This window comes from Papio anubis, chromosome 5 (genome assembly GCF_008728515.1).
Source record: "Papio anubis isolate 15944 chromosome 5, Panubis1.0, whole genome shotgun sequence".
Lineage (NCBI taxonomy): Eukaryota > Metazoa > Chordata > Mammalia > Primates > Cercopithecidae > Papio > Papio anubis.
In genome coordinates, this window is record NC_044980.1 from 5,704,202 (window position 1) to 5,721,724 (window position 17,523).

Below are 17,523 nucleotides of genomic sequence, written 5' to 3' on the forward strand. Positions count from 1 at the left end.
GTGGTGACATGGGCCTGTAATCCCAGCTACTTGGGACACTGAGGTGGGAGGATCACCTGAGCCCAGGAGGTGGAGGTTTGCAGTGAGCTGAGATCATGCCACTGCACTCCAACCTGGGCGAGAGACCTATCTCAAGAAAAAATAAATACATAAACAGCACATAAATAGAATGACAATAAGATGCACTCTGAAAAATTGGTTGTCAAAACAATGCTTTTTTAAGAATGCTTTAGGATAATTTCTCATTGTTCTGAGTCTACGAATATAAGAAAAAAAAAAAATGAAATTGGCCCAAGCTATGGTACTATACATAACTTTCCTTCTAGAAAATGTAGTTCCAAAAAACCCTTTCCTAAATTATATTTCACTATGTACCAGAGGATTGGGAAGAATATTACATGCTCTATTTCTGCATCTTGAGCAATACAGAAAACTACCAGAAGTCCTGAAAAGCTTCTGCTTTACTTGCTTGCTGAGAGATTTAGTATCCTAAAACTGACAGGTGAATTTGAATAAATAAATGTTCAGAGAATAAAGCTGCCAAGAAACTGGCATTGGCCAGGAATGGTGGCTCACGTCTGTAATCCCAGCACTTTGGGAAACCAAGGCAGGAGGATCGCTTGAGCCCTGGAATTCAAGACCAGCCTGGGCGACATGGTGAAACTCCATCTCTACAAAAAATAAACAGATTAGCCAGGCATGGTGGCATGCACCTGTAGTCTGAGCTACTCGGGAGGCTGAGGTGGAAGGATCACGTGAGCCTGGGAGGTCAAGGCTACATCACTGCACTCCAGCCTGGGTGACAGAGTGAGACCCTGTCTCAAAATAAAATACAGAAACCATCATTGATACATTATCATTGGAAATTTATTGATACATACATTAATACATACATTACTTGGAAAAAGCCAAGTATTAGAAACCCAAATCATACAATGTTTTGTTCATACCCTTCAGTTGTGTGTTTAGAAAATTAAAGCAAACAAAAACATAACTGGCTGTTGGCAGAAAGCGATGCACTTTCATTCTTCAACTACAGACAACCTGCAGATTCTAAGAGTTTGGTAATTACCTTGTCACATACCCAGACACGTTGTTCAACAAACAAGGTGGAAAAGCAGCTATTAAATGTTAAAAGGGCTGATCGAATCAAAGTTTAACTGTAGTTTGCAGAGAGTAATAAAAAACTAGCAAGGCTTATTAACATCGCATGCTTTCTCCTAGTTTGCTGGAGCCTGCAGAAGAAAATGCCCACATTGACGTGCCTTGAGAACACACCTCTTCCCTACAGACGCGTGCTGAAACCCTCCTCCTGGACAGGAACTTCATCTTAAAAGCATTTCTTATCCCATCTCTGTGCTTCTATACACAAGGTTTTAGAAACAAATATTTCCAGGTGATTGTGTGAAGCAGCACATACATCCACCACTGTTAAAAATACAAACATGCCCAAGGAGAATCATAATCCTGTCTTCTTAAAATATTTTATATGGTTTGGCTCTGTGTTCCCACCCCAATTTCACCTTGAATTGTAATATTCCCCACGTGTCAAGAGCAAGACCAGGTGGAGATAATTAAATCACCGGGGCAGTTTCCCTCACGTTGTGAGGCTGCAGTGAACCGTCACTCTCACGACAAGTGAGTCTGTTTTCCGGGGGGAGATCGGATGGTTTATAAAAGGCTTCTTCCTTTGCTCGGCACTCATTGTCTCTCCTGCCACCCTGTGAAGAGAGACCTTCTGCCATGATTTTAAGGTTCCTGAGGAGTTCCCAGCCATGTGGAAATGTGAGTCAATTAAGCCCCTTTCCTTTATATACTCATTACTCAGTTATGTCCTTATAACAGCATGAAAACTGACTACTACAGTATCAGACCTCTACTTCAAGCAGAACATAATCAAAGTCGTCAATGTAATCTTCAAACGACTTGAGAAAAGTCTACAACCTAGTTACTAGTTACTAGGAGGAAGAAAAGCTTGATCTCATGAAGGCTACCTCTTCTCAGCAATGCCATAACTAGAGGCTGAAAAATATCTACCTTTTCCACTGACCTTGCTACAGTGGACAATTAGTGACCACTAACAGCAACCTAGCACCTGAATCATTTTCCTGCACTGTACCCTTCAAGCTTGTAAACATCTGAGATGTGGCATATCTATTATTTTTTTCTTTTTTGAGATGGGGTCTTGTTCTGTGGCCCAGGCTAGAGCGCAGTGGCATGATCTTGGCTCACTGCAACCTCCACCTCCTGGGTTCAAGCGATTCTCATGCCTCAGCCTCCCTAGTGGCTGGGATTGTAGGTGTGTGCCACCATGACGGTCAAATTTTTGTATTTTTAGTAGAGATGGGGTTTCACGATGTTGGTCATATTTATTCCTATATCCCAGAAACACATTCCATGATGGTGATATTTGGTCTTCATACTGGCTGAAAATTGACTTAATGTTTGGCCAGTCAGCATTCATTGTGAATGTATAAGCTTATCTGTGATAGACAATGAAAATCCAAATAGCCAATGAAAGAAAAGCAAGCAAATCTGTACCCCATGATTAACGAAAATCTGACCTCGATTTGCGAACACTAGAGGTTATCTAGAAAGGAAAGATAACACTACGTACTGGAAGAGTCAAAACCTCAAAAGTTGATGCAAAACACTTAATTCGGCAGGGCGCGGTGGCTCACGCCTGTAATCCCAGCATTTTGGGAGACCGAGGTGGGTGGGTCATGAGGTCAGGAGATCCAGACCATCCTGGCTAACATGGTGAAACCCCATCTCTACTAAAAATACAAAAAATTAGCCTGGTGTGGTGGTGGGCACCTGTAGTCCCAGCTACTCAGGAGGCTGAGGAGGGAGAATGGCATGAACCCGGGAGGTGGAATTTGCAGTGAGCCAAGATCATGCCACTGTACTCCAACCTGGGCGACAGAGTGAGACTCCGTCTCAAAACAAAGGCTTAATTCACCTTTTCGCGCATTACTTTTCTTTTCTGAGAACTCAATACCTCAAAGTTAATAATAACGGCTTTTCCACTTACAAGTTAACCGAAGGACTGGCGCCTCCGGAGTTCTCCAAGCATCTCTACAAGATGCTGTCAGCACAAGGGATCACCTTCACACAACTGAGACTAGAACTGAGCCATGAGGAATAGGTAACCCAGAGGGCACCTGCAGGACAAGTCAAGAAAGAGGTGGCTCCCGGAGTAGCAGTACGCATGGGTGCCAAGACTCGGAAATGCTACACTGGCTGGCGCAGTCTGTACTGGGAAGTAGCAGGAGACAACCTGACAGCAGACAGTGGTAACCTGTCTGTAATGGAAAACACTAAGAGACCACCTACCAGGAGACTGTTGTCAAGCTAAGTCTGTCCTTTTTCTGAAGGCAAAGAAGCCACTCTGCAACAGTTTTGATGAGAAAACAAGGGCTGTAACATGGAGCTGGCAGAAGTGGTGACATAAAGGAAGAGGTTGGATGTACTAGGAAGAGTTGGCTGAACTCAGTGACTCATAAAGCTGCAAATCGCCTGAAAACTTGGATACCAATGTAATGTTGATAGAAGCACCAGGTACTAAAACATTAGGATGTTTGCCAAGTATACCCAGGCTCTTTCATGTTAACAGCAAATGCAGTACCAAGAAATATAATTCAAGTGATAGAGATTAATATCCCAAGCAAATAATCGGCATGAAGCATTGTGGTACCTACCAACTCAGTGGCTGTGGAACTTCAACTTTCTGACCGTCCACCTCCAGGTCCTCCAATTCCTTAAAATATTTGTTCTTTAAGCAATGGAGAATCTCTTTTGCATGGCTATTGAAAAACAAGAAAGTTTCGAACTGATCTAGAAAGCTAAGTTAATACATTGTATCTTTTTAAATTTAAGACTGCAAGTGTTTTAAAACTAAAACCAACTTTTGCATGCAGAGTAAACATTCTTCAGTCACTACTTTTACACTGTATCCCTTCAAAATTTAAGCAATCCACACTGTTTATCCCTAAGAGCAACACTGCATTCCTTCTCTCCTAAGTATACCTACAGTTTTAGTTTCATTTGCGACTCATTTAGAAAGATGTAACTACAAAGATGGGGGGTGGGACGGAAGGGGGAACGACCAAGGGGTTTTATGCCTTCTCTATAAATTCTCTTACGTTCAAAAGGTAAGACCCTCAGCTTCCCTCCTGGAAGATTCCCCAGGAACCGAATCCTCCTCAGATCCCATTTTCATTTCCTCTTCTAACCCTGCACCTGCAATACCTCCGTGACCATTTCATTGGACCCTGTGCTCCCACCTCAATGCTTCCTGAATCCAAACCGCTGAAACGCCACGGTTCTCTGGCATCGTAACACTTGTCGGAGAAAACACCATTGCCCTTAACCGCCAGCATCCTGGCCCCAACTCCCAAAAAATCAGGCACTGCCCCTCTACCTTTTGTAACCAGTAATTCTTAAAGTGGCCGGGAGGGGCTCCCTGAGAGCGTCCATGAACTGGCCCCACTCGCCCTCGGGCACGATCTTGAGCTCCTGGTAGTAGTGCTCGAACAGCTTGTTCTCCTTGACGATCTCGGGGTAGCCTCCTTCCCAGCCCTGAGAAAGGAAAGCGACGTCTACCCCGAGGCCCGAGGAGCTGCCCCTCGCCGCCGCTTCGGAGGCCTCGGGGTCCGGGAGGTCCACGAGGAGCCCCTGGCCCGCCCGCCGGGTCCCGGCTCCTACCGCTTCGCCGCGCTTTCCACCGCCCTCGGCGCCATCCTCCGCATCCTCTGGCCGCTGCTGTTGCTGGAGCCGCCGGCCCCGCGACCGCCGCCCCATAGCCCACGCGGCCGCACACGCAGCACGCACAAACCGGCTGGCCCCGGCCAGACTCTACAGCTCCCGGGACTTCCGGCCGGAAACCAAGGCCCCACGTGTCCGGGCCTGGTCCTTTCGGGGGCCTTTGGGGACCGTCCAAGAATAAGCCTAAAGCGCACAACCCGTCTTCCCTAAAAGCAGCGAGAGAGGGAAAACCGCGGACAGCTCTGAGGCGGAAAAAGCCTCCAGGAAGCAGCCATGAAGGCGTCTCCAAGCGAAGCGCCCGGGTTTCCCACGCGGTCTCAGGGACCTCCGCGGACAGCCTGAGGCCGCCCGTCCGCAGAGCGGCGCCGGGTTACGGCGGCCCGGCGTGGGCGGGGCGCTTGCAGGTCCCTCCCCGCGCAGGTGCTCGCCCCGCCCCCGGGGCCGCGCCCACAGCCCCGGCTGCCCTGGAGAAGCCTGGATTCAGAACCCTGTCTGCAGTGTCCCGGCAGTGCCGAACTCGGGTAGCCGCCCGTCCCGCCCCCGCGCCGCCGCCTTATATGTTGCCTGCCGCGGCCTCTGGGGCATGGAGCACGCTACCCAGCCCCGGCGATGGCGACGGCGGTGGCGGAGGAGCTCCTGCTGGCCGAGGAGCGCATGCTGGCCGCGCTCGCCTACCTGCAGTGCGCCGTGGGCTGCGCGGTCTTAGCGCGGAATCGTGAGACGAACTTGGCGTACGGCCGCCACGCGTCGCCCAGCTTTAGGGTCCGAGTGCCGGCGCGGGCCGCCTGGGTGGTGCAGGAGCTGCCCTCGCTGGCTCTGCCGCTCTACCAGTACGCCAGCGAGTCCGCCCCGCGCCTCCGCAGCGCGCCCAACTGCATCCTCCTGGCGATGTTCCTCGTCCACTACGGGCATCGGTAACGTCCCCGGCCCCCGACCCCCGGCCCGGCGTCCTCTCCGACCTTCCCCTCACTGCCCGGTGCCCTCTCCCCGAAGCCTCCCCCACCCAGATGCCCTCTCCCTGCCAAACCCCCGGGGCGTCCCCCATCTGCACGGGTCCCCTTCCCCTGCCGCCCCTGGGGTCCCCTCCCCGAGTCCCCCGGCCCCGGGAGTTTGGAAACCAGAAGGGATTCGTCTAGAAAGGGCGGGAAGCGAAGGACTAGAAGGGAGTGATGGAAAAAATCATGATGAAACTGATCTGGAAAGAGCCACTCGGTGGTCCTAGGTTTGGTTTCCTTAGCCAGGTGCGGTGGCGCCTGTCTGTAATCCCAGTTACTCGGGAGGCTGAGATGGGAGAAGAGCTTGAACCCCCGGGAGGCGGAGGTTACAGTGAGCCGAGATCTCGCCACTGCCCTCCAGCCTGAGTGACAGAGCGAGACTCTGTCTCAAAATTAAATACATAAAAATAAAGAATTAAAAAGTAAAAATATAAAATTAAAATGAAGACTAGATTTTGTTCCCTTAGATCACGTCTGCGGGGGCGTGGGGGGGGGTGACGTAGAGTCTAATGCTGTTGGTCTTCAGTCTTGAGGGCTACTGGTTTCTATTCCTTTCTGCCGGTTCCCCCTTTGATATCTTTGGTGATGGTGGAGCTGTTTTCTCTGAGCCAAGTGATCAGCTGCAACTGGAAACCTGGTATGCTAAAATTGCCTAGCAGTTTCTCTATATAGGCTTGATCACTTTCACACTTTCATCTCCACCTTATGCAAGGGACCCCAGGATTGTGGGGGGGCTTTCCAGGCAACAACCTTAAACCTTAAACAAATCAAGTCTTAAAGATGACTTCTAAATCTTTCAAGGTGTTTTTTTTTTTTTTTTTTTTTTTTGAATATTTTAAAACTGGCTGTGTCTGAAATCTTCAAGTTTTCTAATAAGTTGGGGTTCTCTCCAGGTCTTATCTTTTGGCTTTTACACAGCTAAAGCAAACGGCAGGTCAAAAGTTCAAAATCAAATTTTAAATGTTTTCATTCGGGCTCTGGAAAGCTTCACGGTTAAAAAGGATGTCTCTGCACCCAAGGAAGGTGAACTCACTGGCTGTGTGACTGTGGGCCGTTTACCCAACCTTTCTGATTTGGGGTCCTACCTTAAAACACCCACTTCCCACCAAGACAGGAAGAACTCAGTGTGTCTTTATAAGCCTCTGTTCTTTTCCTGGTGTCATGCATTCCAGCGAAGAATTTTTTTTTGGAATAGGATCAACCATTGCTACACATGTGTGAATGCACATCCAGACATGTACTCTGTGTGTCATTCATGTACACTGCTGCCAGCCTCCTGTGCCAGCAAAACTGTGGCATTGGAAATGAAGGGAGCACTTTACAAAGTTTTGCCTGACATCCCAAATGGAAGCTTTTTAACTTGAGACGTCATGTTTAATTGTACCTACATTCACTCAAGCAAAAAAATGAATGCAACCTCCCAAAGGGCCAGGGTCACCTTGAATGATAGAACTTGAACAGCTCGTTCATACAGAGGAAAGCATGGAGACACAGCATGCTGCTGTCTTCCCTGAGGCTGTTGGATGAGGAGCTGCTAGGACGAAAACGCACTTCCTATACTAATAGTTTAAAAGCTGCTCCAAGAGGATTGGCTGGGTCAGGTATAGTTTTTTTAAACTGCTAGGCTATTTTTTTTTGGGGGGAGGGGGCAGGGTTGTACATGTTATTGTGTACATAGCCTATGTGGTTTGGGGACATTACGCTTTCCAAATAGAAGAGATAAACATTTTCCATTCTACCCAAGCAACTAATTTATTAAACAGTCATTTGATCTAAGTCATGAGCACTTGGAAGAGAACCAGAGTGGAAACAGCATTTAGCACTGAGCACAAACCATCCCAGCAGCCCCTGGAAGCATCCTGGAGCCCCTTATTTGCACAGGGCCCTGCAGAGAACACTAGACCCAGTGGGAGGAGGCTGTGGGTACAAGGATGACTCAGAGGCAGGAGAAAGGTGAGCCTGAGGAGGTGCTAGCCAGGCAGAGCCAGTGGCACCTTAAAAAACCTGACAGGTGTGCACACAGGCCCTGTGCTGAGCTGTGAGATTTCGCAGGAATGAGGTTGGGCCCTGCCCTGGGGGAGCTAGAGCCTCTTTTGGGAGTGGCGAGGACCAGAGCCCAGTCCAGGGACTTTCCACAGTCCATGAGGCCTGAAGGCAGCAGCAGAGCTACAGCTCTTGCCAGAGCAACTGACAGTTCCAGGAACAATGAGTACAGGATAGTCAGCTCAGGAGGGAGGAAAAGTGCAGGAAAGGATAGAGGGAATAGTGCGCTTTCATGTATTTATTCAGCAAACACTGAGGACCTACGTGCCAGTGAGGATTTCTGGACCTGGTGGTGTGCTGGGGATATAGTGACAAGACATTCCCTTTTAGTTGAGGAGTAAAAGACAGGTTGTGGAGAATCTATGGGGTCTTGTGGACACAAACACCAGGGAAGGAAGGACAGGCTGCCTGGAAGGGGACAGGGCTGGGGTGGGGCGATAGCTGTGATGCAGGACGAGCTGTGGTCCTGACCAGTTCCCCCAGGAAGCCAAAGGACATTTTCAGGAACATCTTTAGGGCTCGCGGTGTCAACAAAGATTGCCTGCATCCTATCTGTGCTGAGGCCTCCTCCTTCTGATCCCAGGGTGCTTGGGTTCTTGGGGGCAGAGGCGGCAGCGTCTCACTGGGGCCTTAGTCATGCAGCGCATGGAGTGGCGTCTGGCACGGTGGCAGCCCCTGGAGGCAGGTGCCTTCCCCAGCCTCCTGGCAGGCCTCCCTAGGGCCTTCCGAAGCCTGTGTTTACTCTTGTCACCTTTGCCCTCCGCTCCGTGGTTACGGTGACGCCCCACTGCATCTACCCTGTTCCCTAGCCCTCTATTTTGTTTCCCTGGGCTGGTGCTGTAACCCAGGTCCTCATCGCCTGTGTAGGTTCTTGCTGGGCTTCTTCACTCTTCCCCACTGGTCTTTCTTTACCCTCGTTTGTAAATCCTGCTTTGCTAGACACAGCAAAAGTCTCCTGGAGTCAAGGGCATTAGCTCTGAACTGTGTTGGAGTTGCTGGGTGGCTTTGCAGACTGCTGCCTGACCTCAGGCTCTTTCTCTCCACCCAGGCAGGTTTGTTCAGTGTTCCCTGAACCCAGGCTGCTTTGCTCATGGATTTCCCTTCGCCACTATCAGCAGTGAGTTAGGGGATTGTCTCTTCATTGTATGTTCATTTAACAAATAACTCCGAGTAGCCTGAGCAGGAGGTGCTGCTTGCCACGGGAGCCCTCAGTGACTGCCTCTGTTAGGACTGGTGGCCAAGTGGTGCCCAGAGTGCAGACAGTCAGGTGCCCTGAGGTCTCCTCTTTCTGACACCTGCCCCAGGTCTGTACTCAGCCAGGTCCATGACCTTGTGGGACTTTGCTTCTGTCTTTATCTCTGACGATGGTGCCTCAAAAAATTGCACCTACTTTAATTCCTTGTTCCTCGCATGTAATTCTATTAATGGGCTCTTGTGGGGAGCCTAGCCCAGCTTCACTTTTAAATGTGTTGTGGGTAATGTTAAAACACAGCAGGGAACTTTGAGGGTGAAGTATGTTAAAAGATAAACTCAGGTGCATTAAAATTGTAGTTTTTTAGGCTGGGCACACTGGCTCGTGCCTGTAATCCCAGCACTTTGGGAGGCCGAGGCAGGTGGATCACACGAGGTCAGGAGTTCGAGACCAGCCTAACCAACATGCCGAAACCCTGTCTCTACTAAAAATACAAAATTTAGCTGGGTGTCATGGCACATGCCTGTAATCCCAGCTACTTGGCAGGCTGAGGCAGGAGAATTACTTGAATCTGGAGGCGGAGGTGCAGTCCAGCCTGGGCAACAAGAGCGAAACTCATCTTAAAAAAAAAAAAAAAAAAAAAAAGTAGCATTTTTTTGGAGCAGACTAATTCATGAATCAGCACCAAACCACAAGCAGTGTAAGCTCCACCTAGAAGGCGTGTAGGAAAGCGATTTTGTAAGATGTGTTTGCACAGACAAGACAAAGGAAGCATTTGATTGGTCAGAGTGGAAAGTCCTGGAGATTAGTGGGTGGTTTCTGATTGGCACAATCTCTCATTAGAAGTCACTTGGCAGTTTCTGATTGGTTTAAGTTTCCTTCCACTGTTAGGTTTCCATGTGCTTATGTAAGACACAAGACACCATCTCAGCCTAATGACCTTCTAATTAATTTGTTTTAATAAGGGCATACTGAATCCTTGGCCCTTGTCTCATAGATTGGAATAATCTGAGAAAATAAAAACTTCTATTTGAAAGTGTAGAATGATGAAAAGTGAAATAATGATAGCCAAGTACTTATTTTAAGCATGCTTTGTTGGCAGCTGTGCGATTTGGCCATCATTTCAAAAGTCTTTTACAGAAGGAAAGGCTAGGCGAAAGGAACAGACCCAAATCTAAGAAGTGCTATAGATTTCAATGGTCTCAAGTTGTTCAGGGAAAAAAGCAATAAAGTCAATTGTTAAAATTAACCACTCTCAGTTTTAAACATTTAAAAATGATTAAGTCCACCATGGCCTAAATTACTCCCATATAACCAAATTCTCTATTTCATTGTTCCCAAACTTGGGGGTACAACATTATAGCTTGTCCTGAAAGATGACGTCCAGTTGCTCTGAGAGTCAAATCATTTGCTGAATAAATGCCTATCTGTTACAAGTCAACCAAGGGATTATTATTCCCAGTTTGTTGGGAAGATATTTCAAGACATACTTTTTTAGTTCACTGTGTGAATTAAATAGGCATAGAACTTGCTTCCAAGATGACAAAACCCAAGAATCTTACTTTAAACGTTTGAAAGAATAGTCATTCCAAGTTTGCATTTTCATCCCCGGAATGCATACTGTATCATATTTTGAGTCTTTCCCCTTTGGAGGAGATCATGTCGAGCAGATGAGTATGAACAGTTATTTTACCGGTTACTTGGGTTTATACTGTATGGGTAATTCTGCTGGTTTGAATAACTGGAGAAATCACTCGAGTGCTGCTTAGGAGTAGACGTTTGAGAAGCTCGGAGTTCTCAGTGCCCCTTACGTGGGTGCCACCCCACAGTCCTCGCGGAGAGTAAGAATGGACAGTGAAGCAGCCCCAATGATTTTGTTCTTTTTGATAATCCATTTTTCTTCTTGGGTGCTTATAGGGTACTTTCTTTTTCCCTAGATGGATAATCTGTGTTTGCTTGTTTATTAATTTCGCCAGATTCTCTCTGAGCCTTTTTAGGAAATTGAATTTAGCCCAGGAAACTGAATTTCTCCATGTGTCTCATTCCATCTGTTCTGAATGCTAGGTGCCAGGACTTAAGACACTTGTCAATATTGTATGTGAACAAACTTACAGGTGAAATACATGCTTGTTGTAGAAAACTTAGAAAATAATTCAAGGAAAGAAATAAAAGGTGCCTATAATTTCATCTTAGAGATAAAGCTGACAATATTGTGGTATTATCTTTTTCCCGTATCTTTCATTGTTTTTAATAAGTTTTTTTCTAAGCAGTGGAAATGCACACATACAAACACATACAACATCTTGTAACCTACTTTTGGCAGTTAGTAATTCTTTTGACTTGATAGAAACACTTAGTGAAAATGACTGACAGTGACAATTTCATATGCTCGAACCAGACATTCCTACGTCTCAATGGGTCCTCATGGTGTGGTGGCTGGAGCACCTGGGAAGGGGACATTGCCAGCCAGCCCTGCCACTGTGATATTGTCCGGCCACGTCACCATATTCCTGCGAGCTTCCATGTTCTGATCTGTAAAATAGGGATAATAATCACAGGTTGGCAGTGTTAAAAAAAAAAGGGCATTTAGTATAGGATTAGGAATTATTAGAAACACTTCTATAAGGAACTATAAGATGCACTTTTATATTATATCTAAGCTTGTAAACTCAACCAAAAGGCAACTGCAAATCATCCTGGCCATTGAAGCACCAAAGAAATGCTGGCTCATTAATGCTCTCAGTTCAGCTCCATCATCAAACATGTCTCCCTGGTGGCCTCACAGACACCAAGGTTTGCAGTTTCCATGGGTTATAAAAACAACTTGATGAAAAGCAAGTCTCATTCTTTTTTTTTTTAAATTGAGATGAGGTCTCCCAGTGTTGCCTGGGCCGGTCTCAAACTTCTGGGCTCAAACAATCCTCTTGCCTTGGCTTCTCAAAGTGGTGGCATTACCACTACACCAGGCCAAAGTCTTGTTCCTTACATGGAAAGAGATAAGATAAAATAGGAAAACTAACATGACGGAGAACGAAGTGTCAGATTTAATCTTACATTTACTGTGATGAATCAGCAAACAGAATCTCTGTGTAGCTTCCCAGACCTGACTGTTTTGTATTCATTAGCTTGTAATCAGAACAGAAAAGAAATTTATAACCCATTACTTAACGTTCTTTTTAATCCAAGTGCTTCATAGTTTCTCTTTAATATGGTTTCCATCCTAAGGGATTGTCACCTTGTTCAATCCTTTATTTTCTCAAAGAGAGAGGATAGTTGTTTCCCATTGTTCCTCTGTGGAATGGTGACTTTGTGTGCGAATGGGACGGTGTAGGAGAAAGGGCTGTGAGTGCCCACGCCTGTCCTAACTGGGGTAGTCTGGGCCACACACTGATGTGCTGTGAGTTCCATGAGTAATTTATATCCAGGCAGGTGCGCCCACCTTCCTTGCTATCTGAAATTGGCCCCATGGCCCTAAGTAGGACCCTGTCATTTATGCTTGGAGTCCACTGGCCTCTCCGAAGTGCTGTTGTCCCTCTAGAGTCTAGACAAAGACTCGGGTGAAAGCCATGCCCAGACACCTTCTTCCCGACCCTACCCCACGCGAGTTCCAAATTGGCCACAGTCAAAGGAAAATCTTTGCCGACAACAATGGATTTCCAAGGAAGGAAACTGAGTAAAGCTAAAGAGAATGGCCCGAAACGAGAAAAGCCTTCCGGGAGGTGCTGAGAGGGGCAGAGCGCTTCCTCGGAGCGGAGTGCCTAGGTCCAAGTCAGCGCTCTAGAGACAGGGAAGTCGGTGGGAAGATCTCACCTTCTCCTAGCGGTTGGAGGCAGCGGCAGCGTTCCCCTCCCCTCCCCTGTCCACCGCTTTGTTGACTTCAGCGGTTTTATGACAGGCCTATAGGCATCATCAGGGTTACTGATGTCCCCTTCCAGGGCAGGAATCAGAGAACACCAGAAAAGACTGGTGTCGATCTTTGTAAGGCTTGGTTTCCAGTCCTTGCAGCTCTGAGACATTCACATGAGACAAAAAAGAGGGACAAATCTTATCCTGAGGTTCTTTGTGAATGTCTTATCCAGGGCATGTGCTGGAGCAGAAGTCATTCAAAAATGCAGATACACTTCCAGAGCACAGCCAAACCTAGACTGCAGCAGCTCCAGCCGTGTAGCACCAGTGCCCTGAGCGAGAGCACTTTCCAAGGAAGTCAAGTTGATGTCTCCAAAATATAAAACGTGTGCTAATTCAGACTAATTGTCAGCAGGCTTTTCTGGAAAGAGCCAGGTAGTACATATCTTAAGCTTTGTGGGCCAAGATACTGGGTAGGTATTTATGATGAGAGAAAACAAATTTTCACAAAAAGTTTCAGTGGTAAATTCAAAATATATTCTCTTAGTGCATTTTTTTTTTATAATATGTGTCTAATGAGAAGAATAGAATTCTTTCGGGTAGGGATAACATTTCACTTACTAGGATTCAAAGTTAGTGTTTCCTATTATCAACATCTATTGTAAATGTTCCTCTCGTAGTGTTGATCTGTAATGAGACTGTACGTATTTTATCTCTGTAAATGGAAGCGTCGACATCAGTCCACATGTATATGATTTTCACTGAGCACGGTCATCTCTTGGAAGGCACTCATGGCATCCCGTTAGATTCTTCTCTTGATCTTTGCCTTTCCTTATCGTATTACGTTGCAGATTCATATCTTCCTGTGGAAGATTAGATGGCAACTCTTCCACTGCACAGCTGAATGGATTTTGAAATATGGAAATCCAGGTTCACAAACACACTGTATTTAAACTTAGAATTTATATTCTCTGCAAATGTATGTGAGCATGGAGATCTCACTTTTAATTTTAATAGCATGGAAAGTACAGAACGCGGTTTGATATGACTTGTGATTGGAACAATGTCAGTTGTCATCAAAATGACTTTAACACAGTATGAGTTTTGCACGAGTGCTGTTTTGCCTTGCAGCTTTAGGTTGAATTTATTATCAAGTCTTCAGTAAAAGCTACTTTCCAAAGCCCTTCAGAACTCAATAATGGTGGTGAGGGCAGTTCTTGTTCAGAAAAGTTTCAGTCTCAGCTCTGAGTTCAAAATAATGCGGTAAAACTTTATTAAGCCATCAAACTGGTGTATTTACGTGGGACAAATCAGCATAGTCAGCTTATTTGTGACAAAAAGTTAGAGAACGGATGATGGTTGAGTCCGTGAGAGGGATTGTCATTCATTGTTGACACTATGGGCTCAATCACACACAATAGATTTTCTGCAAAAGACCTGCTGATACAAAGAATAGCATGAAACACCTTACATTTTTACAAGCTTTCTAAGTTTGTAATTTGTTTGTTTTTTTGTCCCATACATTTTTATCACCATCAATTGTAACAGCTTAGCAGATTGCACTTTGGATTATACTGAATTTGTGTTTTCTCAACATCTTTGAAAATATTCTCACTGGTAGTAGTTCTACACAGACTATCTAAAGAGCCTAATCCTTCATTCACTTCAGCCTTGATGTGAACTCCTCAAATAAACAACTGAGCCGTGTCAGTAACATCCATAGACTCACCCAGAGCCAACAAAGAATGCTCATCATCTGCCTTGCTTTTGTTTTTGTTTTTTAATTATTATTTTGAGACAGGATCTCACTCTGTCACCCAAGCTGGAATGCAGTGGCATGATCTTCAGCTCACTGCAGCCTCCACCTCCCAGGCTCAGATGATCCTCCCACCTCAGCCTCCCAAGTAGCTGAGACTACAGACATGTCCCACCACACGCAACTAATTTTGATATTTGTTGCAGAGAGGGGGTTTCGTCATGTTGCCCAGGCTAGTCACAAATTCCTGGACTCGAGCAATCTGCCTGCCTTGGCCTCCCAAAGGATTACAGGCATGAGCCATGGCACCTGGTCTTGCCTTGTTTAAATTGACTGTCGAGGTTGCTCCCAGTGTCCTTAACTCCTCTAGCAAGTGTTCTCCCCGAAAGGCTAATTGTGAGAAACAAGTGTGTATTCTCTGGACACGCCTCTTTGGCTGCCGTGTTGATTAACTCACCATCGCTGCGCAGCTTTCCTTCCTTCACTAACCCATCAGCCGCCCGATAGCCTACTTTGGTTGCAGCCTCATTTTCCTTTGTTTTGTGAAGAAATTCTGCTGCCTCGACCTGCCTGTCTTAAATGTTCTAATTTCTCTGACCAGTGCTTTTCTGTGAGTTGGGAATAGGCTGGTGAGTGCAGAGTATGGTAATATTATCTTCTATTATATTCTTTTGACACAGTTCTAGTGTCATTGCCAGCTGACGTTTTTCAGGTCAGTATTCAACCCACGAGGGTCCCAGAGGGAACGTCCACCACATACGCAGAGTGTTTCCTGGGCGTTGCTTCTCTTATGCATTTGTCCATTGTTTAAATGGGTGACATCCAATGCAGAAGTATCTTAGACGATTTTCAATTCTGTGCGTTTCAAGCTTGCTAATACTTTCTCTTCCTCTTTTTCACCTTGCCTTCCTGTTATCCATTATTGAATTTAGGATGGATTTTTTTCAGGTCCAGAGGCCCGACCTCTTATGAACTGGGTCGTGTCTATTTCAACAGACTTTTTTCTAAACCAAATCCAGGCCTTATATTCCCCACAATTTTTATGTCTTGCTCTTTTTTTCTGTATTTCTTCAGACTTAGAATTCGAACACTTTCTCAGCTCTGTCCTGCAGTTTGCCTACGGGGAAATATCTCGAGGCCATAATTGTCAGGGAAGTTTTCTCTCAACTTTCTCATACCGGTGTCCTTTCTGCTCTTTGCCACATTGAGAATCTCCTAAGCTGACTTCAGAAGTGGGCTGCCAGCTCTTGGTGCCTCTCAACTTGGTACACTGAAGGGTAGAGTGAGAGCCACTCTGTCTTCTGTCATTAATTCTGTCCATCTGGGTCTAACACAAGGCCTCCTGTTCTGGTTGACAAATGGGCAGAGGCAAGAAGGATATCTGATCACAAGTCAAGATTGCCTCCTATTTTTAAGGGAGCCTATGACAGTCCAAGAAGCACACACTTATCTCCATCAAAACCAAATTCTGCTTGTTCTACAGGAAATGTTGGTATGCAAGCACTTGCAGGGTGCCTGCATCCCAAATGCCAGCCCACAGTACCCATTGTCTGCCTGGATCTAAATCATGATTCCAAGACGCAGAGAGAAATTGCTGGGATTCCTTGTTCTTATTCGTTGCTTGGCAACACTACAGCTTCCAGAATACCTACCTCACTGACGACACAATGTCTGAATGCACGCTTACTGGCCAACACGTACTTTGCTGTAAATCAGTATGAAGGGATCCTGGCCTGAATGAGATGAGAACCTTGGAGGCTGCTTTTGACTTATGTGAATGTCTTCCCCAGGAGTTGAGTAGGAGTGCTGGGGAGAGAGTGGCTTGAGGATGCACAGCCAGCATTACACTACTATTATCACGTGATTACTGTCGATGTTCATAACCGTAACTAATGACTAATTATGATTTTACCCTGGCGCAAATGGTCAGAATGGAAACAAATAACAAGCTTTAAACTTTATTAAGGTATAATTCACAAATAATAAAATTCACCCATTTTAAGTCTAATTTGAGCTGGGCGCAGTGGCTCAGGCCTGTAATCCCAACACTTTGGGAGGTAGAGGCGGGTGGATCACCTGAGGTCGACAGTTCGAGACCAGCCTGACCCACATGGAGAAACCCCGTCTCTACGAAATATACAAAATTAGCCGGGTGTGGTAAAACATGCCTGTAATCCCAGCTACTCGGGAGGCTGAGGCAGGAGAATCACTTCTACCCAGAGGGTGGAGGTTGCAGTGAGCTGAGATCACGCCACTGCACTCCAGCCTGGACGACAAGAGCGAAACTCCATCTCAAAAAAAAAAAAAAAGTCTGTAGTTTGATGAATTTTGGTGATTGCATATAGTTGTATGATCATCACTGCAAATCAAGAGATGGAACAGTTGTATTCCTCTAAAAAACTCCCTTTGTGTCTTTGCGGCCAGTCTCCACCCTGACTCTATTTTCGCCTTGTCTGGATTTCATAAATATAAATTCAGTTTCACAATCTATTTTTTTATTTTTTTTTTATTATTATACTTTAAGTTCTAGGGTATATGTGCAGAACATGCAGGTTTGTTACATAGGTATACAGGTGCCATGGTGGTTTGCTGCACCCATCAACCCATGGTCTACATTAGATATTTCTCCTAATGCTATCCCTCCCCCGACCGCTCACCTCCCGACAGGCCCTGGTTTGTGATGTTCCCCTCCCTGTGTCCATGTGTTCTCATTGTTCGACTCCCACTTACAAGTGAGAACATGTGGTATTTGGTTTTCTGTTCCTGTGTTAGTTTGCTGAGAATGATGGTTTCCAGCGTCATCCATGTCCCTGCAAAGGACATGAACTCATCCTTTTTTATGGCTGCATAGTATTCCATGGTGTATATGTGCCACATTTTCTTTGTCCAGACTATCACTGATGGGTATTTGGGTTGGTTCCAAG

At 46.1% G+C, this 17,523-nt stretch overlaps 2 protein-coding genes across 9 annotated transcripts in view; one reads left to right on the plus strand and one right to left on the minus strand.

The window, feature by feature from the left end:
- NSUN2 (NOP2/Sun RNA methyltransferase 2) overlaps positions 1-5,102 on the minus strand; it is a 33,906-nt gene extending 28,804 nt beyond the window's left edge. For all 3 annotated transcript variants that reach the window (XR_647760.3, XM_021939224.2, XM_003899482.3), the window contains exons 1-3: positions 4,708-5,102; positions 4,424-4,581; positions 3,702-3,806 (exon numbers count right to left, since the gene is read on the minus strand). Coding sequence is in view for 2 of the 3 variants with exons in the window: in XM_021939224.2 (XP_021794916.1) it covers positions 3,702-3,806; positions 4,424-4,581; positions 4,708-4,803 (359 nt within the window). In the remaining variant the exon portion in view is untranslated. The remainder of the gene's footprint in view (positions 1-3,701; positions 3,807-4,423; positions 4,582-4,707) is intronic.
- A 39-nt stretch (positions 5,103-5,141) lies between these two features.
- SRD5A1 (steroid 5 alpha-reductase 1) overlaps positions 5,142-17,523 on the plus strand; it is a 36,629-nt gene continuing 24,247 nt past the window's right edge. For 4 of the 6 annotated variants that reach the window (XR_001903218.2, XM_003899484.5, XM_009208125.3 and 1 more), the window contains exon 1: positions 5,142-5,681. Coding sequence is in view for 5 of the 6 variants with exons in the window: in XM_003899484.5 (XP_003899533.1) it covers positions 5,377-5,681 (305 nt within the window). In the remaining variant the exon portion in view is untranslated. Of the gene's footprint in view, positions 5,682-6,253; positions 6,400-16,339; positions 16,560-17,523 lie in introns of those variants that run through there. The other 2 variants (XM_031666082.1, XM_017959435.3) reach the window with 2 other exon arrangements.